This window comes from Neodiprion pinetum, chromosome 1 (genome assembly GCF_021155775.2).
Source record: "Neodiprion pinetum isolate iyNeoPine1 chromosome 1, iyNeoPine1.2, whole genome shotgun sequence".
In the NCBI taxonomy this organism is placed as follows: Eukaryota; Metazoa; Arthropoda; class Insecta; order Hymenoptera; family Diprionidae; genus Neodiprion; species Neodiprion pinetum.
The window spans coordinates 39,993,038-40,018,683 of NC_060232.1; the positions used below are offsets into that span (position 1 = coordinate 39,993,038).

The 25,646-nt window shown below is 37.6% G+C and overlaps 4 protein-coding genes, 1 long non-coding RNA gene and 1 other non-coding gene across 10 annotated transcripts in view; 3 read left to right on the forward strand and 3 right to left on the reverse strand.

Annotated features, from left to right (window-relative positions):
• Positions 1-399: 399 nt before the first annotated feature.
• LOC124219874 (replication termination factor 2) lies at positions 400-2,456 on the reverse strand. The gene is made up of 3 exons (XM_046628098.2): positions 1,758-2,456; positions 1,302-1,685; positions 400-1,046 (listed from the first exon to the last, which is right to left on the reverse strand). Exons 1-3 carry the CDS (start codon positions 1,824-1,826, stop codon positions 639-641), a joined length of 861 nt encoding a protein of 286 aa, XP_046484054.1. The 5' UTR covers positions 1,827-2,456; the 3' UTR covers positions 400-638.
• Positions 2,457-2,838: 382 nt separating this feature from the next.
• Positions 2,839-14,920, forward strand: Vha44 (V-type proton ATPase subunit Vha44). 5 transcript variants are annotated; one of them, XM_069133294.1, is made up of 9 exons: positions 2,839-2,993; positions 3,844-4,171; positions 6,532-6,681; positions 9,818-10,004; positions 10,164-10,262; positions 10,399-10,607; positions 10,791-10,935; positions 11,088-11,235; positions 11,321-14,920. In XM_069133294.1, the coding sequence occupies exons 2-9, from the start codon at positions 3,886-3,888 to the stop codon at positions 11,414-11,416; spliced, it is 1,320 nt and encodes a 439-aa protein (XP_068989395.1). In that variant the 5' UTR covers positions 2,839-2,993; positions 3,844-3,885; the 3' UTR covers positions 11,417-14,920. The 5 variants fall into 5 exon arrangements, with proteins under 5 accessions (XP_068989395.1, XP_046483990.1, XP_046484008.1 ...); XM_046628034.2 differs by lacking the exon at positions 6,532-6,681; XM_046628052.2 differs by lacking the exon at positions 6,532-6,681 and having other exon boundaries at positions 2,870-2,993; positions 3,847-4,171.
• Positions 4,182-6,507, forward strand: LOC138190412 (uncharacterized). Its single transcript, XR_011176311.1, has 2 exons — positions 4,182-5,816; positions 6,428-6,507. It is a non-coding gene; the product is annotated as an uncharacterized lncRNA (long non-coding RNA).
• On the reverse strand, positions 13,487-17,438 carry LOC124219871 (S-methyl-5'-thioadenosine phosphorylase). Its single transcript, XM_046628084.2, has 6 exons — positions 16,632-17,438; positions 16,355-16,515; positions 16,027-16,247; positions 15,680-15,882; positions 15,342-15,563; positions 13,487-15,195 (listed from the first exon to the last, which is right to left on the reverse strand). Exons 1-6 carry the CDS (start codon positions 16,650-16,652, stop codon positions 15,151-15,153), a joined length of 873 nt encoding a protein of 290 aa, XP_046484040.1. The 5' UTR covers positions 16,653-17,438; the 3' UTR covers positions 13,487-15,150.
• A 1,197-nt stretch (positions 17,439-18,635) lies between these two features.
• Positions 18,636-25,646, forward strand: part of LOC124213447 (phospholipid phosphatase 1) — a 34,950-nt gene continuing 27,939 nt past the window's right edge. Inside the window, exons 1-2 of the mRNA XM_046614816.2 lie at positions 18,636-18,912; positions 20,138-20,287. Of these exons, the coding sequence (XP_046470772.1) occupies positions 18,901-18,912; positions 20,138-20,287 (162 nt within the window). The 5' untranslated portion in view covers positions 18,636-18,900. The remainder of the gene's footprint in view (positions 18,913-20,137; positions 20,288-25,646) is intronic.
• Positions 24,148-24,219, reverse strand: TRNAE-UUC (transfer RNA glutamic acid (anticodon UUC)). The gene has a single exon. It is a non-coding gene; the product is annotated as a tRNA-Glu (tRNA).

The following is a 25,646-nucleotide window of genomic DNA, read 5'->3' on the forward strand; positions in this document are numbered from 1 at the left end:
TAAAACGTATACATATTTTATATTACTGTTACTATTTTAGGAAAATTTAAAGTTGTACCCAATGCCCATTTGTATATCAATAGTGGTGTGTTTAAAAAATTCTGCTAGGCCAATGTCAAATAAAGGAATACAATTTTTTAGTGGAAATAAATTAATAAATGGCTTAGAAAATATTTCTAGTCGACGTTTAGACATGACAGATTCAAGCAGTGTTTCCAATTGTTTATTAATAGGATGGACTTCAATAAGTGTAAAAAGATTGCACATTTTAATGGGATTGCATTGGATTTGGAGAACTCGTGTTCTTCTTACTCACTCACGTTTACTAAATATTACAGTGAATCCACAAAAAATTCGGATCCTATAGAGGTTTATAATAAATATTAATAAAAGTCATACTAAATCTAACGAAACTTTTTTTATTTAGATACATAAAATAAACAGATGTAAACAACAAACGTCGTGTTATGTGAAATTAATTTTTCTATAAATTTGAATTAATGTGAATGACGTTAGATTCGTCAAGATCATTGTCTACTCTAACTCCGTGATATTGAATCACAGATAAGGATACACAAATAAACACGGTTGTTTTTTCCAGCTCGTCTTGTGGAGGAAATGAATATTTACAGTAAATCTTAGTTATAAAACGGATTATAAGTAACCCAATGGGCTCTAGTTTGCTCGCTGGCTGACTTGTGCGAAGTGAAGAGGCTCTTGAAAACCTCAGTTGCTCTTGGATCCTTGGCAACACTGTAGCTGTCCTTGGATTTTTTATAAGCGGGATCTTCCGCTGAATTTTTTTGACTACTCTTGGTTGGTCCTTCACTTTCTTCCTTCTTAATTTTCTTCTTACTTTTGCCTTCTCCTGCTTCAACACTTCCCTCAGCTTCTGTTTTTTCCACATTGTGCACTCTTTTCTTCTGAGCTTTTCTTTGAAGCTTCCTCATTGCTGAACGCTGTTCCATTTGTTCCAAGTCCTCACCCTCCGCATTCATTATAACAATATCAGTTTCATCAAAAGGCTGCTGGCACTTGTGACACACCTGTGTATTAAAATTAATTGGGGTTTTATGAAAGGAATCAAAAATTCTTTATTCTCTAATGAGACATTTTATATCAGTATATTCCAGTAGTGTTTAGGCATAATTGAAGGGTGAAACATTTTTATTGACAAGTTTTTCTGAGTCACAAAGTAACTATTGTTCCTATGGCCTGCAACGAGACCAACGAAAATATAAGAAAACTTCCAAATTTCATAAAATAAAAATCACCTATGTTGAAGTAATTGACCAACTCACTTTAGTTTTGACTTCTCTGAGCGACCGTTCGCTCATCACACACCCGCAGGACCACAAGAAGCAGAACTTGTATTTGCCGTTCATTTCAAGGCCAATGACTGGGCAAATGTAAGGGCTCCTTCCTCCGTCAACATAACAATCACCCTTCTCAGCCTTAGGACCCTCATATGCCGGGTTATCAGTCAAGTTCAAATCTTTGACATCTTTTACACTTTTGATATGTTTGGCAGTATCGGGCAGCATAGTACGATCCAGTAATCCTTCAATGACTGACTCTTTGCTATATAATCGACCCAGACCACACGCAACTACAGGGGACTGCAAGGGCAGCTGTCGGATAGCACAATGTTTCCATCTGAATGCTAACTCAGCTTCTTTGTCTTTCTGCAAAGAAATGAATATTCAGTACCATCTCAAAATAGATATAGTCGTACTTCTGAGGTTAACCCAACTAACCTGTTCTGGCTTCTTCTTAACTCGCACCAACTCGTCCCGCCGAGGAATCGTTCCACCGTCGCAACCCATATTATTTGTTTTTGTTCAAAACCTCTATGTAACTCTTCAACGATAATAAGATTTTGTTTAAGTGTAAGAAACGTCGCCTAATATCAAAACTATGACGACTGACACAATCACAGAAAGAATTAACTAACTCAACCTAACCCGACACAAGATATGCTCATAGAAGCGTCACTCCAATGCTACGAGGTGCGGAAAAGTCAGCGCCACTTTCCTTGCCGTAGTTGCAATCAGTACTAAAGAGTAATGAGTAATTGGTAGCGGGAAATTCGAATTTAGAGTTGGGAATACTTTTTCACGTATTATAAAATTATTACTAAAAAAAGGGTAATTAAATTGATGATTGAATCAGACTAGTATACATATATTTGATATCTTATACAGCATATGTTTGTCACCAATTTCGCTAAAATCTCGGGTGTTGAGCTCGATGTTTCCATATAAGAAATACGTCTTTTTCATTTTTTGGAAACCTATGCCACACAGATGTTACGTCGAACCAATTTAAAACACAGCACTTTGCTTTTCTAGGTATATTTGCTTACAAACACTTGAAAACATTTTTTATATCAGAGCTATCAGGGCGAACGCCTTCAACCCACAGGTAGTTGTGCATTATTACAAAATACGCAAAATGTAAGATGGTGGCGACGGCACCAGTGTACTGCGAATTCAAGGCTGCGTATCTATGATACGTATCGGCCGCGACTGTAGCGCTAAAAGGCGTGCCGTGGTTGCAGTACTGAAATAGAAACCAGTCGGCCTATGACAGTTTCCACGCGCAGCCAATAGCGTATCCGGATATAACGCAAGCCACCAATCCTCTCTTTGACTGCCATCTCCACTGCGGAAACGCATGCACGGTATTTTCTTGTACTTGATCCAACGTTGGCGATTGGTTCTTTCTGGTCAACGCCGTGATATGATTGGGCGAGAAAACTTACCTTGAGTCCGGAAAAATTGGAAAAGTGAAAATGGGGGAAAAGAAAATGGGCGCGGCAGTCAGCTGTTTCGTCTGTAACTAAGAAAGGCGTCGCTAGGTAGCAGCACCGAGTCACGTGAGATAATGGTGGAAGGTGGCAGTCGAGTAGGGTGCGCGATCCGTCTGAATTTCGCGAGAAATTCAGTTTATTGCTGAATTAGTCGAGCTTCGTCAAAATATTTGACTCTCAGGTGAATAGTATTATCATACAAAAAGTATTTAACCATACGGATAATAGGACCCGGCGTAAAATCAGCCTCTACACCGAATTGTACATGGTATAAAACCGCAGAGGGTAGAATGTGTGGTGGGTTGGGTGGGCCGTGCAGCTGTTATTTGCCTGTAGTTTGTACGATATATCATTTCATTTATTTTGCTGCGTAGCATCGATCAAGTGTGCGGAACGACATGGAGAACTACAGGTTCTGTTTAAGCTTAGTTCCTCGACTCTCGCGAGAGGGTAATGAATTATTATCGCGTACCGAGTCTTAACGAAGACGCGGTTACATCCGTTTGGTACGTTATTGATTTTTTAATACATAACCGGAGAAGTCTGGCGCCGCCGAGACGTCTGCTAGCCTGCACCTCGGGCCAAGGACACGTCGAGTAGCCGTACGTTAAACTTGCTCTATCGAAAGACAGACTAACCGTCGTAATATTATTTTGCTTGTATATCGATTGCATAGCGTTTTCATCGGCCGCTTCGTGTCTCGCGTACCAGTCACGTGGAAATGGCAGGGATTACGTAATTCTTGGGGAGAAACGCCAAGGTGCCACGCCCCCTTTTTACCAATATCAATTCCACGGATATTTTTCAGCTTAAAAATTTTACTTGACAAGCAGCCAATTTCTACCTTTGTATTTCTCTCAACTAAAGCACTCGAATTTCTTTTAACATTGACCAGATGTACTGCTGAAGAACTTTTTCCGAATACTATAGCGTTGGACATCTGAACTCTTGGAAGCTCGTTTCTACGCATGAGGAATGGCGGTATCTGTTTAACCGACATTCGGACTAACCAAAACTCTCGAATGTTACAGAAGTCGAGTGTCGTACAGCGGTTGTAGCCAGCGATATTTAAAATGACGGAATACTGGCTAATTTCGGCACCCGGCGACAAGACCTGCCAGCAAACATGGGAGGCTATGAACAACTTGACGTCCAAGCAGAACTCACTATCGTCAAACTTCAAATTTCACATACCCGACTTGAAGGTGGGCACCCTCGACCAGCTCGTCGGCCTTTCCGACGACCTTGGAAAGTTGGACGGTTTTGTGGAACAAGTTACACGCAAAGTTGCCACTTACTTGGGTGAAGTCCTCGAAGATCAAAGAGACAAGCTTCATGAAAACCTCATGGCCAACAACAGTAAGTACTATAAAACTCCGGCGTTGACCATATCTTTTTATTCGTCTCATTATTATAAATGACCACTTTGTACTGAGAGGTTCAAGTGCCCAAATCTCACGCCAAATAAATTTCTCGTATTTTCAAGGCTGCCTACTTATGGTTCGGTGAATATCGAGAACTTTGCTCTCGTTATTCCAATCATCTGAATTTTTTTTCATTCGTCACTACTTGATTAAAGTCCATTTGGAAATGGTCGTCTAACAAAAGCTTGAAGCACTTTCTGCTCATGGGCTACGCAGACTTTACATTTGTGTTCTACCATTTGTTAATTACTTATAGCCTTGAACAAAGTGAAGTACTGTTAGTTTTGTCGCAGCATATTTCTCTTTCATGCAGTACGAGTACGATGGAGAAAATTTAGGATATGATTAACCAATTTGATCAAATTGAAGTTATGTGCCAATCAAAATCTGTACTTCCTGCATTAGTGTAACGTTGTGGTAATTATTTTTGCTACGACAAAAAACCTCATATTTAATTGAATTATTCTATTTGAGGAGCTATAAATTTCATTGAACCATGATATCTTCAATGAGTCATTTTTGTTTGGGAAAGATCTTGAACCCCTGGGTATGTGTACTCGTTTGTCCTACTTTATACCCATATTATCGGTCGGCCATAATTCGTGGTAGCAATTGATACTATACACAACACAATACAATCACACAAATTGGAGTTGATTTATTTTCATTATAGTAGTTTCAAAAACCTCTTGGTTGAGTTTGTCAAAGCCCAACTTGAGTTGTCGTTAATGACCCCGATACAGAGGGTCCTTATTTTATCCCCCGACTTCCCTCTATGCCCTGTGGTATACAATAATATGATAACGTGTGTATCACATGCTGAGTTCCTGTACGGTGGATTACGCAATTTATGAAAATCTTGTCAATAAATTCTTTTAACGAGGTCTCAAATTTACAATGTTTTGCGCTTAGATTCATTGCGGTAACAATAGTGTACTAAAACTAGTTGTAACAACGCGCGATATAATTTTGTTATTGTGAAACCCGAAATAAAATTGAATCAATCACACCGTATGAAAACTGTGCTGTCGTTTTGTTAGCGTGAAAATCCATATATTGTGAAACTGCGTCAGCCACCGTACGAAAATTACCGCGTTATATGACGCAAATTGAATATATGTAGAGTGCTTGGTTTCCTGGGTTTGATTTAAAATGAATTTCACAGATGCTTTGTTTACTGGTTTTTTCATGAATAATTTTTGTTCGCGGTGTTGCTTCGCTTGCTTTCATTCAGTTGGACCACACTAACCCCTTTTCCCCCCTGCCTTTTGTATTATTCTTTTTCTAACAAAATCTACTAAGTATCCACACCGTTTACTTTTCGTACGTATGAAATATCCCAAAATGTTCAGAGTAATGAGGAAAAAAAAAAAAGAATGTCCACATATTGAGAGAGAGAAAAAAAGGCTACTGAAACGAGCTGTACTACGAGGAGGCAAATGAATAAATATTCAGCTGGATATTGAGACCACAATTCTTGACGTATATCAAATTCAATATATACAAATATATACATGTATAATGGATGATCTAAGGAGTCACCGGGTTACTGTGGTCACCGAGCTTCAATTAGTAACCATGTAGGTTTTACTATTTAGTTACCTTAAATCTCTTCACACTTCCTAATCTTATTGGCTGTTTGCGTTGCACGGTACAAATATTTATTTGCAGCTCCTTTATTGTAATATTTTTGCTCTAGATTAATTTTACTTATATTTGTTTTATTTGATTTAATTTTCATCAATGACTTTCTTTTATTATTTCACATTATATTTGGTTATCCTGCTTTTCTTCGGAGAATTTATTGGAGCGTCGGTTCTTCCTTCATACATTTTACTTTGATTCGTCGAAAACAAAAATAACAACTTCAGAATGTTTCTCATAAATTTTGATTCAATTGTAATAACTTTGTAATTCACCGATGACAGCAAAGTATCGCTCATCACTTGCTGAACCTTATTTTGTAAGAATATTTTTAAACAACGTTGTTCTGGAAAATATTAGATTCATGGGGTAAACGTAAATGCTTAATCGTCAAAGATGACAGAATCGAATCTTTTTTGCTCAACGACACTGAGTGGTAGACAAAGTAATTTTTATTTCTCTGTAGAATGAACTCGACGCTTTATGTTAATCGCTCCGAAGTCAGATTCATTTTATTTTGATTCTATTTGGTTGCTATTGTCGCTAGGCATTTGCGTAGGACGCAATTATAGTTGAATGAGACGTAAAAACAAAAAAAAAAAAAAAAAAAAACCAAACGCGAGGAGATTGGGACTGGGCTGTAATGGATAGGTCAAGCGTCAATGGATGGGGAGATTTCACCCCTCGGTGGGGAACCGGACACTCCGCCAAACACACCTGTGACCCCGTCACACAAGACTTCCAGGGAGCGCCGCGAACAATGGCAGGAGACGGAAGAACCAGGGTTGACAGCTTCCCTAGGTCAGCATCATCGCCAACGTCATCACCATCATCACAACCACGACCAAAACCACCACTACCACAATCACCACCAACATCACCAACATCCTTCCAACTCAGAAAAGAGATCATCATCCAGTTCCCAAGGCGCCTGCGAAGTTCGAACTCCGAATGATTCGTCGTCGATATATTCGTGCTACCAAACGCATTGGTGCGCAGCTTCCAACCCACCCACCCCAACCCCGAGCCCTACCCTTGGCAGTCCGTCTCCCTGTTTCTCGTCGGAGGATGAAAACTACGACATTAACGATCCACAGAAGCCTGGGCGATCTGGAATTGTGAAAAAAAAACGTCACGCTTCGACGAATCAACAGTCCGATGACAACGATGATCAAGAACAAGATTGTAGCAGCGATTTGCCCAGCCCAGGTACCCGTCCCATCACCAACCCCACGTCAGCCTCGTCAATCCTCCTCACGACGCACCCTTCTTTTCCGATTCTTCCCGTTGCACCATGAAAGATGATCGAAAAGCCAAGAGTCCCATGATACCACCTCCCAGCATTAACCCGGAGTGCTTGTCCCAATCGTTCCGGTATTCTCCAATGTTTCCACTCCGTGCAGGAGTTAAAATCGAGTTCTATCTCCAAGTAATCTTTAACTATTGCTTGAATCTGTGGTAATCAACTCTCTTTCGCTTCAAATCTCTTCATTCCCGACGAATAACTAAAAGCCTCACCTTCGGCTGCCAAATATGAAATAACGGAGAATAGTTGATGATGCTGCTTCCTCTTAGTGGAGACAATCGCTCCGGTCAATTGTTAACGTCGAACACCTCCTAAGCTTTCGCTTTTTATTCTGCTTTTAATAAAATAATATATATCCACGTTTTACTTCAGTTGCCTGTATTATTATTTTGCAATCCTCAGGCCTTGCGTCCAATTGTTGATGAGATTGTTTTTTGCCTTTTATTTTTCCATAATTGATCGTTTGATTTAAAATTTGATTCTTGTTCAAAAACTGTGAGCTAATGCACAATTTCACCTAAATCAAACCAAAGGATAGTCATGAGAATATATGTAACATTGGAAAAAATTTACATCTACATTTACATTTACAAGAATTTGGCTACGGGTTAGAACAAAAATGAATTGATTTCAAATGGTCAACAATTTTGCAGTCCGCCAGCAGGCTCTCCTTCCCAACTCCGATTTGCTTTCTAACAATACATTCAATTATGAATTATGACAATTACAATGACGATTGTTCATTCGTTTATAGTTTTATATAGCCCTTTAATATGGTTTTCTCAATACCAGAAGACAATACCGAACAAACGATACAAATACATTACAAATACAAATGTTATGAAATCTATACATTATAGTACGGTAAGAAACTTCACACGATTAACAACAAGATATAAATTATAAATTACCAACTATAGGTCGATAAGATATTAACGCATGTTCTCTCTCATTTTGACTATTTTACATGTTGCACGAAAAACTTACTTTCGTACGATAATAACTGATTAAAACGTATAATTGTTTTATCAACGAACTAAAATATCACGTTGCAAATATTGCCGAAACATATATATATATATATATGTTATTAATAAAATTTATGTTATTAATATATATATATATATTTGTTAATAATTCACATGGACTACTTACCCTTGTCCCTCATCCCAAGCTGATGCAATCATTTAAATTCATCTACGCTTTGCTTAAAACCCTTCTGTTCTGCACAGCTATCTGTATAATTACAGTTGTATGTAGAAGTAAACACGACGGGTTTGAGAGTGATGATTAGATTTTATTTATATAAATAACAGCTTTTTATTTTAATAATAATAGCTCTCTTTCTCTTTTGCTTTTATATTATTGAAAAGACAAGAAGACTTTAAATGTGTAATTGAGTCGAAATTTATCATCACCTTCGAACCATTCCCCAGATCACCTGTTTGAGAAAGTCAGTGAATATTCAACAGTAAATAATTCAACAGTAAATAAATCAATATGTTAGACTCGTGAAATCTGGCTACTCAATAAAATATTCAGACTGTTTTCCGCAACAACATCGGGTATTAAACTTAAAGTAACTGAATTACTTCGTTATTTTCGTTTGTATTACAATTAACGATTCATCGCTAATGTTTTATCCCGTAATTAACAGAACTTTCCATATTGATTTCAGCAGAGCCTAGGCGGGTGAGGGTTTCCAGAAAATCTTTCAAAATCATACTGTAACAATTTTTTTTTTGCCCATTCAGCAATGAAAAACTAGACCAGTGCAATATGATAAACATTATGAAAGAAAGCAACATGTGTCTGCACAGAATGCTTTTGGTGCTAAATCCCATTTGTTGTATTATAATCGCCAACTGATGAAAGTTCATTTCATTGATACGTATCCAATACCAATTCAACTACCCTATGGTGGCTTTTGTTTCTCATACTCACTCTTTACATTCATTGTTGTATTGTAGTAACTTGTAATTAATATTACTGCACAGTGTACGCAGAATATGTGGCTTGAGAAATTATTTGCAACGTAATGTCATGTCGTACATCTGGTTCACCTCTGCATTGTTTCCTATTCTAAGCGGAGCCCAAGATGTGTACAATTGAAAAAATGAATCAGTCTGAGACGTAGTAAAAGATATGATGAAATAAAGATTCATCTTTTATGCTATAATTTATGCATAATACCAGTGGTAGTAACTGACCTTCCAATAATATATCCCGTTTGTTCATTTCATATCAACTTCACACAATTATCCAACAATTAACAGCATCTGCTGATAACAATGTCAATCTGCTTCTAAATAGTTTGAACAAAGGTTCAACTTATTCATCAAGCTTTGTGGTAGCGGATCAGCATCGAAATGCGTATTAAAATTGCTTCAGCACAGCGGGCTTTGTTTAGAATATTGGTAATCGTGTGGTACAGGTCTAAGCATTAATGGTCTTGTACTGAACATAGCTAGTTACGCATTCTGTCACTCTCAATCTGGCAGTAAGTAGTATGCGAAAATTGGGTGTAGCCATATTCAAGGCAACACTGTTAATGCTCAATCCTGTACATCAAAAAAAAAGTTTTAATTAAAGTTTCACAAAGTTATTAAAAAAAAAAATTAATGTAACTAGGTGATCTGCCAACATATATAACAAGATTCCAATGGGACATGGCCAAGTATCCAATAAAGCAGTCGCTGCGTAACATCGCCGACATAATCAGCAAACAAGTGGGACAGATTGACGCGGATCTTAAAACTAAGTCAACAACTTACAACAATCTGAAAGGAAGCCTGCAAAATCTCGAGAAGAAGCAGACGTGAGTTATGCTGACATATATTGTTAGTTTTAACATTAATGAAAAGTCAGTGATAATCAAAATGTCCTATATTGATTCATTGTTACATTTTATTCAAGCTGGTGTTACTGAAATTAGAAAATTTCGACACAGCAATAATTATTGTATTATCTTTGGCAGAGGGAGCTTGTTGACTCGCAACCTGGCCGATTTGGTGAAAAAAGAACACTTTATTCTCGACAGCGAGTATCTCTCAACGCTGCTCGTAATTGTACCCAAGTAAGTCAGCTAGAAAACAAGAATATACTCTATTTACTCATCATTTTTCTTTACAGTGTAAGACTTGTCAGAATTTTCAAATTTCACCAAATCATTTATCTAGTTCCATCAACTAACATCAGTCAATTGTTATCAGGGCAAGCTTCCAGGAGTGGTATGCTGTGTATGAGAAATTGACCGATATGATTGTACCACGCAGTACACAATTGATTAGCCAGGATCAGGAGTATGGACTTTTTACGGTAACTTTGTTCAAAAAAGTCATCGAGGAGTTCAAGTTGCATGCTAGGGAAAAGAAGTTCATTGTTCGTGATTTTACTTACAACGAAGAAGAGCTGGCTGCCGGTAAATACTTATTGACACTTTACTTTCTTTGTTCCGCAAAATGAGTTCAATTATACAATACAAACAGTGTAGTGGCATTTCGTCCTTTGGCTTGTCATCGGCACAATACATCCTTTCATAACTTTATCAATTATGTACACATACGTTTTTACTGACAATAGTTTTGTGTATCCTATTTTTAAGGTAAAAATGAAATTACCAAGCTGGTGACTGACAAGAAAAAGCAATTTGGTCCTTTGGTTCGATGGCTCAAAGTCAATTTCAGCGAATGTTTCTGTGCTTGGATTCACGTTAAAGCTCTTCGCGTTTTCGTTGAATCGGTCCTCAGGTAAGCTTCAACACTGTTGTCGTAATGATGTTAATAGACATTGTTTTGTCCGTGATATGCAATGCCGAGTAATTATTACTAGTTGCACCTTGTCTTCAATTTTTGTGAAGTAAATAAGTAGCTTAAATTGATCATTTTCAAATGGCAATCAGGTACGGATTGCCAGTTAATTTTCAGGCCATTCTACTGCAGCCAAATAAGAAGAACAGTAAAAGGCTGCGCGATGTATTAAACCAGCTCTACGCCCATTTGGACTCCTCTGCCACATCTGGCGGAAACGCACAATCTTCGAATCAAGATGTAAGTATCTGATTAAACGTTGTTAATTACATGCTTGTAAGAAGATAAAAGTTCCGTAATTGAAATTTGTTACTTTGTGGCGCAGAGTGTGGACATACCAGGGTTGGGTTTTGGACAAAGTGACTACTACCCATATGTCTACTACAAAATCAATGTGGATATGGTCGACAGTAAGGTGTAAGAAGTGATTTATCAGCCAATCCACTGTTCCACAGCACACATCCCTCTTTTTCGTACATACATCCCGTTATACGTCCGTTGCCCACGAGGTACGTTAGGCAACAGGTCCGTGTTGTTAGAAAACTGAACTTTGCCATTTATACCAGAAAAATTAAGTATCCTCTGTATATATATGTATGTCAAACCGTTGCCAAGATTGATAATGTTTGGTAGTTTTATCAATTGAAGTGTAAATTCGATCCTGGAGAATTCATTGCGGGAAACCGCCAAGAGATTATCCGTATCTTATAAACTGCTTTCTGAGTATCAGCAGACTTAGTTAAGTACTAGAATATCATTTTGGCACTAGATTTTTCGGTATCAATGGTTACAAAGTTCGGCGCAATATGCAACGTGTCTATTTGTAAATACTGTGTGCAGAATATTGAAAACAGAAAAAAAAAAGTTAGCTTTATCCAGGCCCTTGTCTAAAGTTTATTCGGTAGCTTTCTTTGCGCGTTTATTTTACCGAAAATTCCACCGTTTCTCGTCGCAATAGCACAGAAGAAATATTTAAGTAATTATTAATTATATTGAATAAAGAAAAAATGACGGATCGCGGACCAGATAATGCTGAGACAAGTTTTTAGTGTTATACGCTCAATAATTTTCGAGTATTATTGTAGAACATTGGTTGAAACACCCAGGTTTCCGCATACGGAATGGATTTGAAATCATCCAACGAATCGCGTATGAAACCTGGCTTTTTCATCTTAATTGAAAATTACATAGAGCTATTTAGACAATAACTTTTATTAAAATATGGCTTAGCGCTATATGCTCCGCAGTGTCTTTGTATAATCGTCTAACTTTAACTAGCCAGTTAGTATTATTAAACGAGACGGTAATTAACGCAGGCCAAGGGTTCAAAATAATTTTTTTTTTTTTTTTTTGGAAGAATTCCTACATTAGTTGTTTAGATAGATGTAAAACGATTTAGCTGATAACTACGAACCATCTTACTTCTGTTTTTTCTCGTCCTTTCGGCGATAATAACACGATTGCTTATTTTTGAAAAGTGCGAGTCTATTAATGATGGAGTATATTAAGGGGGGGGGTAAGGTCAAATCATACGAAAAAAGCCATGTTTTCGTGATTTTTTTTCTGACGACGTAGTTAAAATTTCTTTACTCAACCAATGGTACATTGAAGTATGACATTCGAAGAATATTTCATCAAATTTTTACAAAGAAATATTAAAAAATACGGCAATGGCAGCAATTGTTCGGACGTGTCTCGAAAAAGAGTTGAATTGCGGTGCCCCTCATAACTTGGTGCTGGATCATCGAAAATCAAAAAATCAAAGTTCATTCGTTAGATAATAGTTTTTCCCAGGTAACGCTGTCGAGTTTTTTTTTTTTTTTTTGTTCATAATTTTGATTTCGCAATAACAAATTAGGCGATTTTTTCCCAAAAAATTGTATTTTTCACTTCAAAGTGTTCGAAAAAATGAAAAAAATTGGAAAAAAAAAAAAAAACTCGACAGCGTTACCTGGGAAAAACTATTATCTAACGAATGAACTTTGATTTTTTGATTTTCGATGATCCAGCACCAAGTTATGAGGGGCACCGCAATTCAACTCTTTTTCGAGACACGTCCGAACAATTGCTGCCATTGCCGTATTTTTTAATATTTCTTTGTAAAAATTTGATGAAATATTCTTCGAATGTCATACTTCAATGTACCATTGGTTGAGTAAAGAAATTTTAACTACGTCGTCAGAAAAAAAATCACGAAAACATGGCTTTTTTCGTATGATTTGACCTTACCCCCCCCTTAACAGAGCAAGGAAATCATGTCTAGTCTAATATCAACGCGATAAATTAAAATTGAACCGTAAAATCATTTACCGCATTCTTTTCTTTAATTTTATTCAAGTTGTATATGAAATTTTCTTCTTCGCATTATGGTTCCACAAAATTATTCATGTTTAGATTTTAGACTATGGCAGAGGATAAAGGTTTCATTGTAATGAATTGAACTGTTCCTACAACTCCACTTAGCTGGCAATTATTATTTTTCTGAAATAAGCGATCGGATTAGTCAACATCGAAACTGGGTAACGTTCTTGTTTACACCTCCAGACTTGGATTATGGACAGTAATAAAATTGAACCTGGGATTATTGTGGTGTAAAAGTTATATATATACTGAGGTAAAAACACGTTGCACTGTTCATCGTCGTGAAAATATTAATTTTATGATAGCTGTACATCGAGGACTAAATAATTTAATCATGTAAATGGATATATTATACTAGACAAAGGAGAAAGGTTATAGTTTATATATTATACTTTGCATATATCACTGCAATTCGCTTTTATAGTTGTCTTGATATTTTATTCGATCATTGACTTAGTTTGCCAGCAGAGGTGAAGGGTAATACTTCATCATTCTTTCGCTGTAGTCATTTAGAGTTGAAAATCGAAGCGGGTCATTGCATAAGTAATTAGATAAGTGTAAAAACTGCTTTGCTGTCGCATTCACGATGGACAATGGAACACGTGTTTAGCTCCATATCTCTGTATGCAGTTACACCAACAACTTCCTAATACTCGTTCAATCCAAGCCAAATCCGAGTGAAGGCATGTTTGCCCTCTTGGCCGTCATTGCATTGTTATGAATTTGAAGAAATACTTCAATGTATTTTTGATGATATCATTTTTAATTGTCAACCAACGTCAAGCAGCTCCCGACGTTTGTTGTATGATTAAAAATTGTGTACAAAATTAGAAGACTCATGATTCAAAATGAATTTGGTCAATCCACTATTCGTATATTTGAAACGTTGCGCATTCCAAGCATAATGCTTTGCACGGTAAAAATAAACAATGTGAAATTTTAACACTGGTAATAGCTGTAAGAAAGGTGATAACGTTTTATCTCATCTGCCTGCTATTTTATTATATTTTTACTATTGAAATATTGTGAATATTGTACATTTGGGGTGTACGTCTTATTTGACAGAAATTCCCATTTGTATAATGATTAAGCACTTGAATTTAGAGCGAAACGCTACTTAAAATTCGATTCACCTACCTTGTGAACTTTCCTTTCTGGGATGTGACTCAGTTTCAATGATACATTGTTGCTTTCTGAGAAAAATTAACTTCCTTTCCAAGTTTCTAGAACCGGATTTAAAATACCAGATATTTTGCTTATACAAATAATATTGTTGAAGAATAAAAAAAATTATTAAGAGGCTACTTGCAATGGTAGACTTTTTATCACATCTTTCTGGGTCAATTCTGTTAGCAGTGGGTGAAAAAGTGTATGTATAAACAAAGCTCGCTTAACAATTCTGTGAATGTATTGTAATTATATAATGTAACAAAGTTGGAATCGATGAAGAAAACAGCAGAGGCAAAATATTGTAATTTGTAGATATTATATTTGAATGAACGATTTATTGGTCGTTCAATCCATATTCTATTATACATTATAAATAAATATCACGTTCCGTTAAGTACCTGTTATTCGTAGCAGGTTAAGATTACTCCTAAGTTCGCACGAATCTGTATTTTCCTTGCATTCACAGAGATTTTACGAAATCAATATTCTAACGATGAGAAGAAAACAAATCCCAAAAGGTTGATTGGCATTTAATCATTTTATTTCATAGCCATGAAATTGTACAAGGTTCGAAAAGAAAATGAATTTTTGAGCTGTATAAAGTTCATGACATCTCTTCGAATCCTAGGCTGCTTTATTTGACGAGACGTTTCCACATACCACCAAATTCTAGAAAAAAAATTTTTTCCTTCAACTTTAAAGCAAACACATTTGTAAATAACACTGTCTACTATAATGGACAAAAAGTTGAATTATGCATTGCCACAGCTTTAAGATTGCTTGATCTACTCAATGCTCATGTGCAAAGGCATTACCTTGAGTTCATCGATCTGTTCATCCCACATTTCTTGATCTGATGATGCAGCCATAAGCTTAATAGTCTCAATAAGAAGCTGAGTTACTCTGATAACGTTTTTCTTGAATACGCTCATTACATCTGCCACGCATACTCTGTCTCCTGCATCCTTCCAACAATCATAATCTGTAGCCAAAGCGATAGCTCCGTACAGAATACCTGCTTCCTTTGCCAAGCACACCTAATCATAGAACATTCAATAGTAGAAATGCTACTATCAATGGAGATATAGTATAATATCATTAGTATGGGTGATATTTGCGAAGTTACAGTTCATCAATTTATGGCAATTCGCACCTCTGGGACTACAGTCATATTGATAAGATCACCTCCCCATTGTCGGAAGGATTGACTCTCTGCTTTTGACGAAAATCTGGGTCCTTCTATTGTGACTACAGTTCCTCCATCCCTTATATCAATATTCAAAAGCTTTGCTGCATTGGCAATTGTCTTCCGGACATTGGGATGAAACGCTGGTTCCATTGGTACGTGACATACTCCTGTGAACATTATCCCTTAACCTTTAGATTGCTGGGATTTTAAGAGCTTCATTCCCCATAGCAAGTCTCAAAATGTTGTGTCTGTATCTTATACATAACATATGTGAAGTTTAAATTATAGAAAAAATGAAGCAATTTTTCCACCTGGGTATTCCTTAGATGTTCCGTCAAAGAACGTGCCATTCCTCTTGATTGTCCTATCGATAAAACTATCCGGTATAACAAGATCGCCAGGGTGGATAGACTCTTGGAGGGATCCGCAAGCGGTTGAGGCCAATATGTGGGTGCAACCAGCCAAACGCAGAGCTTCTATGTTAGCTCGGTAGTTCACATTGGTAGGATTAATTTTGTGACCTACCCCATGCCTAAATGATACATTGAATACGATTAACAAGATAAAATTCGTTCTTATAATAGTTTCATACAGATAGATTTGAGTGAGCGATACTTGCTCAATTGCGGAAATTCTCACCGAGAAAGTAGAACGACTTCTACGCCAGCAATTTGACCCTGGTAAAGATTACTCGACGGGAGTCCAAATTCATTTTTAGCAATTTCCTGTGATATTTCTACGCGATTCTGCAATATTTGACCGGCTGGATCGTCTAGACCAGATCCACCAATTATCCCAACCTGAAATAACAGATGACAATGACAACTGACGATTGCGATTTTGACAGCCGGTCGTACGTCTAACCTCTTTCGATCTTTAGACGTTTTCGCACAAGTAATATCTTTGAAGTTCATACCTTGATTTTGTATTTTCCCATAACGAAGGATTTCGAACGTCCGTTTTATCACTGTCCTGCTTTGGACAACGTCTATGGGAAAAAGTGTGACAACCCTACGTGCCTTGCGCAACCTTTGCCTTCGTTCATCAGTCCTACGGCTCATATAACCGCGAACTCGCGTATAAGGCCGACCTATTGGCCTAGAGCTCGCTAGAGCCTTGAAACGCGTATCAATGTTCTTATCCATTTTTCTTTTTCGTTTCTCGGTTGCGAAAACTGTTTGAATCGAAAATGTGAGTGTGATCGTTTTTTATCAGACACAAACATCACTGGCCATAGATTCTGACTCCCATTGATTGCATAAGTTAAATATTTCGTAGTCTATGACCGTGACTATGACGCACCTAGTTGTTCCAAACATTCTTGTGAACCTGATTCACAAGAGCGGTGTCGAATCATTCGTCAGCAGATGTCAGAGATGAAATTAAGGAACTAATGAAAGACCGGTGGATCGAGATTCTTTATATAAACGTGTAGATTGTAGAGTTCGTTTCGCTTACGAAAAAACTAATTTATGTAAAACGACTTTTTTTCTGATTGATGAAAGTCTGCTGTCAAGGAATATATTGGGATCTAAGAAAACGTTATTCCTTTTCGCCGAAGTTCAGTGAATGGGACTTACAGAGTAAATTAGATTCCTGTATTGATGAGTTAAACACGGATCAGTGGTTGATATTATCATACTACTGCTCTTTGTGTGGGTCTCTTCCATTCAACTTGCCACAGGCTGGTCGTGTCATTCTGCGTCAACTTTACTCACCAACTACCTGAACTCGGATGGAAAGCACAATAATTTCTGTTCGTAAGCTGCATAATAACCGCGGCTGTACAATTCATCCGCATTCCAAGTTGAGTTCAGTTACCGACCAGTATTCATGGCGTTGCAGTGCCGCCTGGCTATAATTACGACCCACGAATGCCAAATTGAGTATATCAATTTTGCGTGATGAATTACTTCGGAACGAATCGAAATACAAGATACATCATGTAAGATTGGAGGGTTTCAGTTTTACGCAGAATTATCAGCAAAATGTATTTTCAAGAAATTCATGTCTGCACGTTAATCCGTCTGTTATTGTTTTCCTTTAGCCTGAAATGATAAGACGCGTTGTTAGGCAAAAGGTGTCGTGCAATGTTCAGTGTTCCATACGGGTTTAAAAATATCGTTGCGTTTATCGTTATATGGAGCAATAGGCGGTAGACAATATAAAAAATGAGGTGATATTGCAGCGCAATATATGTACTATTATCTTTACACCTTGTACTCTTCGTACTTTGTATATACGGTAGTAACAACGGAAGGAATTCACCTCATCAAAATAGCATTCCGGCCGGAGAGCTGTTACGTATATTGCAATGAAATATTTTACAATACATATTATATACATTATCAAGCGAACATCTATGTGGTACAATAATTAAGGATGGTACACCGCACCGGAACAATACCACATATATGCGACATGAAGACAGCAGCATTTTCGCATAAACGTGATGCGGTGTACCGCTGAAGCTATTATGATAACATCGGCAGAGATCTTGAATCGATCTCAAATTGAAGAATAAAAGTGCCAAGTATAGCACTCAATTCTATATGGTAATTGTCACATTCACGTTTCAGTGTACGGTTAAATTGAGGTTAGTATCGGCGAATGAAATTATTCTTAAACTGCCTTTGACTTTTTCGCCGCAGTATTTAGTCAGCTCTAACATAAACAACCCAACTTGCGGGCAAAAGCCTGACACATTATATTTTTGTTTGGTAGCCTAACCAGTAACGTTAGGCTACCCTCCAAAAAAGCCCGTTTTGACGGTCTGGTTCCGTAAACCGATTACCGCTGGCTTCTGAATATAGGAATTATTGATTGACCGTCGTCGCGACGAGGCGCCTCCCTTGTAAGTCTGCTTCGTTGGCGGTGGGGGCATAAGAACAAACGAGGAGATCGTGCAACCTGTTGGCAGCCGGTCTACCTCTGGGCTGCACCCACTACGACCTGCTGGTCGGGAGGCATCGAGTCCCAGAGTTCATTCCAGAGCGTTCAAACCTCAGTTAGTCACAACTCGCGCGTAAAGCATGCCCCTTTCGGTTTAACGCTTGTTATCGATGTTTGTCAAACAGTGACCAAGAAAATTAGTGGTAATAGACGAAATCCTGGACGGGAATTTGGCCGGTTTCGTTGAACGGTTTTGCGATTTATTTCTGCCGGAATTCTACGTTGTTAAAAAAATGGTTCATATGGTAGGTATTCCTGTATAATTAATATACAATTATTCATTCAGTGGTATGTTTAATATTTATTATATTCATGAAAGTTGTAACGCGAAGGCTGCATGGGGTATACCTGTATTACAGGAAAAGCGACGTTATATTCTCTGACTTTGTATGCCTAGCTTGAAAATGGTATAATGAGTAAATTTCTAATTAATTTCACCGATCGCGATACTACCTGCAGAACGGTTCATCGCGCAGCTCTTACCGATGTTTGTCCATCGAATGTGTATATTATTGGTGAAATCGTCGAGGGGAAGGATTCGTTTCCGGTCACTTGGCAGTCAACAATAGCTGGTACAAGTACATGCCGTACATAGGTATAAGGTTACGCACATCGTGGACGTATAATCACCACTCTATACACAGTGACGATGGTGATTCAGTGATTGTGTACATCGCAAATTCGCAATATCGCGCGCGGACATTACTCTGGCAATTAATGTGCTGTCTGCAAAGTTGATCGGAAGCAGGATATGTAAACTAGATAACGTGTATTTAATTGTGAGATAGCGGAGTTTGGTGATGATATTTTTTTCTATTCATCAACCATTCGCGGTTGATTCTTGTTGGTACATCAACCGTCGGGAGATCTAACTTTCAGTTTGACGAATTATAAACGTCCGCAGTAAGCGAATTAGATTAAAGAGAATCGAAAGTGTTACCGCACCTGTTGAAGTCACCGGCATTATCCGACTATATCCTTACTAGTGTATATAATCCAGGTACATACATGCATACATACGTAACAATTAGACGGTAGATATTATGGCGGGAACATGCAGTAGTGCAACGCCGCAGAACACGTGTCGGTATTATAAGCGGAGAATCCGTGAAATTTATTTCGCTTATCGCCCCGTATTACAGTTTCGTGTGTGACAACCGATTGTAAATTTGAGTTTGGAAAAACAAAGAGGCTGAAGTTGGTAACGTTAACGTAACGGAAAATTGGTAAGAAGAGTCATCATCGTGGAATGTTTGAACAACTTTCTATAGGAGTTGGATTTTCAAAATATGATTACTTTTTATTTATCACGTACAACTAAATTTCGGACATTCCCAAAGGAGTGAAGTAACTATTTTTCCGAAACATGCATCGTTATAGTAACGTTGCCAACTTCAAACCCATGAAAAACAAGCGCATTGCGAATGCATGTCGGAGATCAACGCGAGATCTTATTTTTAATAATTTCAGCATGTAACTCAGACGAGCTCTCCGAACATCAGCACAGTCATCGTGGAAGTCGATGGCGGTATACGAAATCCAGCCTGTCAAGATGACCTTCATGAGAATTGTTATTCGGAAAGGCAAGACTGCCAATCGATCAGCAGACCTACCACTAATGTAAGTATCGTTACGTCTAACTCTTGAAGAAAGAAAGACCGTTTAAAGTATGATTTGACTCGAGGTAGACGATTGACACGGTCTTATTTTCTTATCTGCATTCGTAGCTATAGGACACATCCGTGTTTGTATCCATTTGAAAGCACGTCTTGTAATATACTACAAGACATACATAAGCCACGTGTGTACAACTACATTAAATGCCTTGCGGCCAGTTATATACATATACATTATATACATTAAGGTGTGCCCAAAAAAAAAGACAAAATTTTGCTTCAAATGTCCATCAAAATTTCGGTAGAGCATCTCAAATAGAATATCTCAGGCAAATATGAGCTCTTAATATTGTTATTTAGAGGTGACGATTTTGTTTTTCGATTTTCTATAATAACACGATAAATAACACGTAAAGAAAATCGGATAATATTTGAATTATATTTTGTTCGTAAACGGTTTGACTTATGAACTATATAAATATAGATTCATCCAGGAAATTACACGCTCTATAAAAAAAAAATACCGAAATAGAATTTTCCTAATTCAGAATTTTCGTAAGGCGAATATCTCGTAATCGGTTAGAGTTAGGAAAATTATATTTCAGTACTTTTTTTACAGAGAATGTAATTTCCTGTACGAATCTCTTTAGATAGTTCATAATTCAAGCGGTTTACGAAAAAAAAATAATTCAAAAAATGTCCGGTTTTCTTTACGTGTTAATTAAATGGGAAAAACAAAATCGACACCTCTAAATGTCAACATTCAAAGCTCATATTTGGTTGAGATATTCTGTTTGAGAGGCTCTACCGAAATTTTGATGGGCGTTTGAGAACAAAATATTTTTTTAGGTACACCCTCATATCTATGTACAGACCAGCTAATGATGTGTGATCAAAAACTCAAGGCTTTGAATCCTGAATAGAAAAATTGGTTTTTTATCACTATAAAATGTGTATGCAATAGTTGGTGTTCCTGTTAAGCCTACCAGCATAGATCTGGCTTATTCTTACCGTTAGATGATATTGCCTAATATATCAATATTCGTATGCAGTAATTCTTCACCTGAACCTGTGGAAGTCTTACTACTTCCTAGTCCAATCAGTCTATACAATACCTAGAGTATAATAAATCCCGGGCATCTACCGCTTTAAGTTGTACGCAACGACCGTACGTCAAACTGGATTGACCAATGATTGTGTAAAATCATTGTTGGAAATGGGGATTCCTATATTCTGAAAGTATAAATTTGTTATTCATCCATGTATTGTAACACGTAATGTAAACTACTTATTACGTAGCCGGGAAGTTGACTTTTCCGGTGCTCTGTCTGTCTTTGTGGTTACTAATTTCACACGATTCTTCCTTGATATTTCTCATATATATATATATGTAACAGAATTGTCGGGTAGCTGGTTAGTTTTTATTGCTTAGTGAGTTGCAACGGAACGCAGGGCGACGATGTATGTAAGTAAAGAAAAAAATCAATTCACACGAACAGAGTATAATATATATTGCGGTTTTTTAAAAGGTTCTTCGCTCGAACAGCAGTTTCGCGTTAAGTTTTATGCAAGGTAAAAACAGGAACAAAATTTCCCAGGAATTTGCTTTCGACCGCCAAACTGGTCAACAAATATGTGTTTCTCTTTGTTTTATTTCTGGCGGGACTCGCTCCTCGACTCGACGTGATATTTTATTCGTGAAACCATCGCTCCCTCTGCTAAAGTATAATATTCCGTGGTTTATAGTCCCGATGGTAGGTCTAAGCAAGTAGATCGTATTTCGAGGAAGCCTAACTCACAAAATGCCAAGGGCAAATTGTCGACTCAGGTCTCGGTAGTCGAAGTATGGGAGGGTACGGATCGTTATATTTTATGGTTTTTTCAACTAGCGATACAATTCTATAGAGATGTTTCACAAGGTTAGATTTAAACGGTGGCGGATGATAATATTCTTGTAATTTAAAGTCTTGAATACACGAAATTTTCTTGTTCTCCATTTCAGACTTCGCTTGTAACGCGTCGTACGATACAACGTTTAAATTCATTCTACGGTCTGCATGATCGTTAACGGGTTGCGGCACATACGGGAAAAGTTTACGTGCAATAACTGTGCAACTGAGTAATCTAACGTGACGTAGGTGTGCAATAGGATGATTTGTTATCTTTGGTAAAGAGGTATATATAAATTGAATTAAAAGTATTTGTTTTCCGTCGTAAATATAGAATGCTGTTTCGAAATCTATAAACCAGCCTTGTGACAGCGATATGACTCAAGTGGAGTAATCTACCATCGCATTAATTCCCTTTCTGAAATCCTGAATACACGTGTCATTTTCTTATTTTCCTTTTAGAAATTTATCGCAGCACAAAATAATGAAAAATCTGACGACATCGCGCGTTTCCTATTGCAAACATAGTAACGTATAAATAAATTGTCCTTATTATAATGAGTAATACAATGCATCGTTGAACATCGTACCTTTTTATGGTGCGTGAGAATTTTACCAGCTGACAATGAGTAGCACTAATCATCGTAACGTATCATTGCCGTTTCGCGATTCTTAAGTTCGAGGTATAAAAGGCGAAAAGTGTGTTGAACCACCCGAACAAAGCATCATCATTCTCATTATCATCAGGTGTGCATTTGGCGCCGACATATCGCCGTTGCTAGTACCAATCCAGGTACACACGTTACTTACAACCGGCAGCGCGTATAGTAGTATTTATACGGGAGAATGACTCATGATCTTACTCACCTGGAATTTTGATTACGCACTCGTCACTAACCAGGTGCGAGCGAGAGTCCTGCGTGACCGTATAATTCCGTGCGCGTGTCTTTCCCTCGAGAACTGAAGCCCTTAACGTACCCTTAACGACTTGATCGTATGAAAAATTCAAAGTATCGCGATACTAATATGGGAAACACTTGTGACATTGAAAGGCAGGCTATAGAACCACGAGTAGCAGCGAACTTCTGAAAATTTTATTTACCATAAATAATGCATCTCTTGTAAAAAAACTTCCCACTAAGTGAGTAAGAAAATGTAAAGGAACGCTTGGAGATACCTTGTCGATAATTGCGGTCATGATCAGATATGCGGACTTTTGTTACGCTCTTGGTTACACGCGTAGTTTACGTAGGGTAGGATGTCGTTATAGATTACCGAGGAAACTTGGGAAATTGGAACGGAAACTGCAGGAAGTAAACGTGCGTCGACCGGCGTTTACATCGTCACGTATGTGTGAGAGTTGGATAACTAAGTGGAGACTCAAATTCGGGTTATTGGATATGCGTTTACAGAATTGTTGGAATTGCGATTTTAAGAAACGTTATCGAACAGTGCGGATTCATTTTTTTACCTATAACAATTTTATTATCGCCTGCTCAAACTTATTGATCATACTTGCAAATGATCATATCGGCACAAATGGGTATCGGGAATTTACTCAGATTTCATTTAACCACTGGTGAAATTTATAAAAAATCAAAAAACCGACTTCGAACTTGGAAAAACTAAAAACTTGCGAAAAAATAGTAAATATCGAGATCCCGTTATCGTGTGGCATTTAAAAATCACATTTCAAGTCATAAAATCTGTGTAAATTTTTCCAGATTTCTCAAAATGGCGTTTTCGGAATTGCTTGTCATTTTTTTTTTTTCATATTTGACCGCTGGCTTATTCAATATGACAAAATTTGAGACCCTTCTGGGTCGGGTAAGAACATCGTACTAAAAATATGATGAAAATCGAAGAGGGTTAGGTACATGGGCTGTTAATTTGATGTGGAATACCCCATATATATAAAGTAGGAATAAATTCGTTTGAAAATACAATACAATTGTATAATTTGCGAAAAAAAAATTTCCCATACCGGGAATCGAACCCGAGCCTCCTGGGTGAAAGCCAGGTATCCTAGCCACTAGACCATATGGGATTGTGAAGATACATGATTACAGGTAGAACTTAAAGCCTAAATGTTGAATTACGAATCAAAACTTAACGTATGCATGAATGGTCAATAGGGATGATAAAAACTGATTTGAATTTAATTAACTTGAGACCAGTTCGAATTAAAGCGAGACGAACGGTGTGCGCATTCCACGCCTGGAACGAAGATGAGCAGGCAACCTGCATGGTTTCGACGACATGTAGGTTGCCATGATGCGGGCTCCCCGCATTTCATCCAAATTGTTATGATATACTGCGCGTTAAACGGGCATTGATATCTGTAAAAATAAGCTGTCACAAAACAACCTCAAAAGGAGATACTCGGAAGCAAATAATTTTCATGTGAGACACACTTTGTGTCACGATATCCTGAATTCGACCGATAGCATAAAAGTTAGTTTTATCCGTTGGCGTTTGGTGTGCAGATTGTTTTGACAAGCCACGATAGTGATTTTTATTTTTACGATAACATGCATTCCGGTTCACAATCATATCTTGAACAAGTATAATCTACGGGGTACAGTAATTAAGTCAGCAGCATGTGCTCGTTGTCAGCTGTTTCGTGCACACATCGTACACGGGACAAAGCATCCATTTGTTCTAACGCGAACTAAAATACATTATCGGAGAGAATATCTTGACTGCTTCCTTTTCGAGAATGAATTTTTATTTCAATTCTAACCCTCGAAAATGGCATTTCCTTTAAACAGATAGCGTAATGGCCCCTTTGTACGTACATACAATAACCGTCATTTTGCAGTCCATATAATCCATGCGATCTTGATCGTGTTTCCCTCGTTAGCTCGCGTTATCGTCGTAGGCATCATGGAACTTGCTTGTCATCATTCCACTGGAATAATTCAGCGATTATTTTTGTCGCGAATCTTTTTGCTTTTGTTCATCTCGATGTATTGGTTTTAACGAAACAGATATGCCACGGTTGGTACACCTATACCCCCGATGTCAAGCACTTGCGCATCTCTAATTGTAAGTTAAACTCCATACTATTTGCGGACTAGGATTTGAAGAATGTTACAGGGAATAGTGGTTAGTCTCCGGCTTCCAAGATCACGGCTCAACTAATATTATCTATCGGCATACATTTACCTAACTGCCGTTTCCTCAGTTGAGAGAGATGCGTAAATATACGTATAATATGACTATTCGGGTGCGTTTATACAGTCAACTCAAGTCGTACAACTCTGTGGTATGTACCAATTCTCATTTAGAGTTAGAGCGAGTAGATTTCGAGACTTGCTTCCGCTGCTTGCGAACGGTAGATTTAGCTTTTGAAAAATTTGAATCGTTTTTTTTTTTTTATCGTAGTGTCATACTTTTTACCGCAAGGATGGTCGATGCGTTAACGAATCTTCAGATAGGTATATGTACAACCCACTTTGGAGTTATAAATTA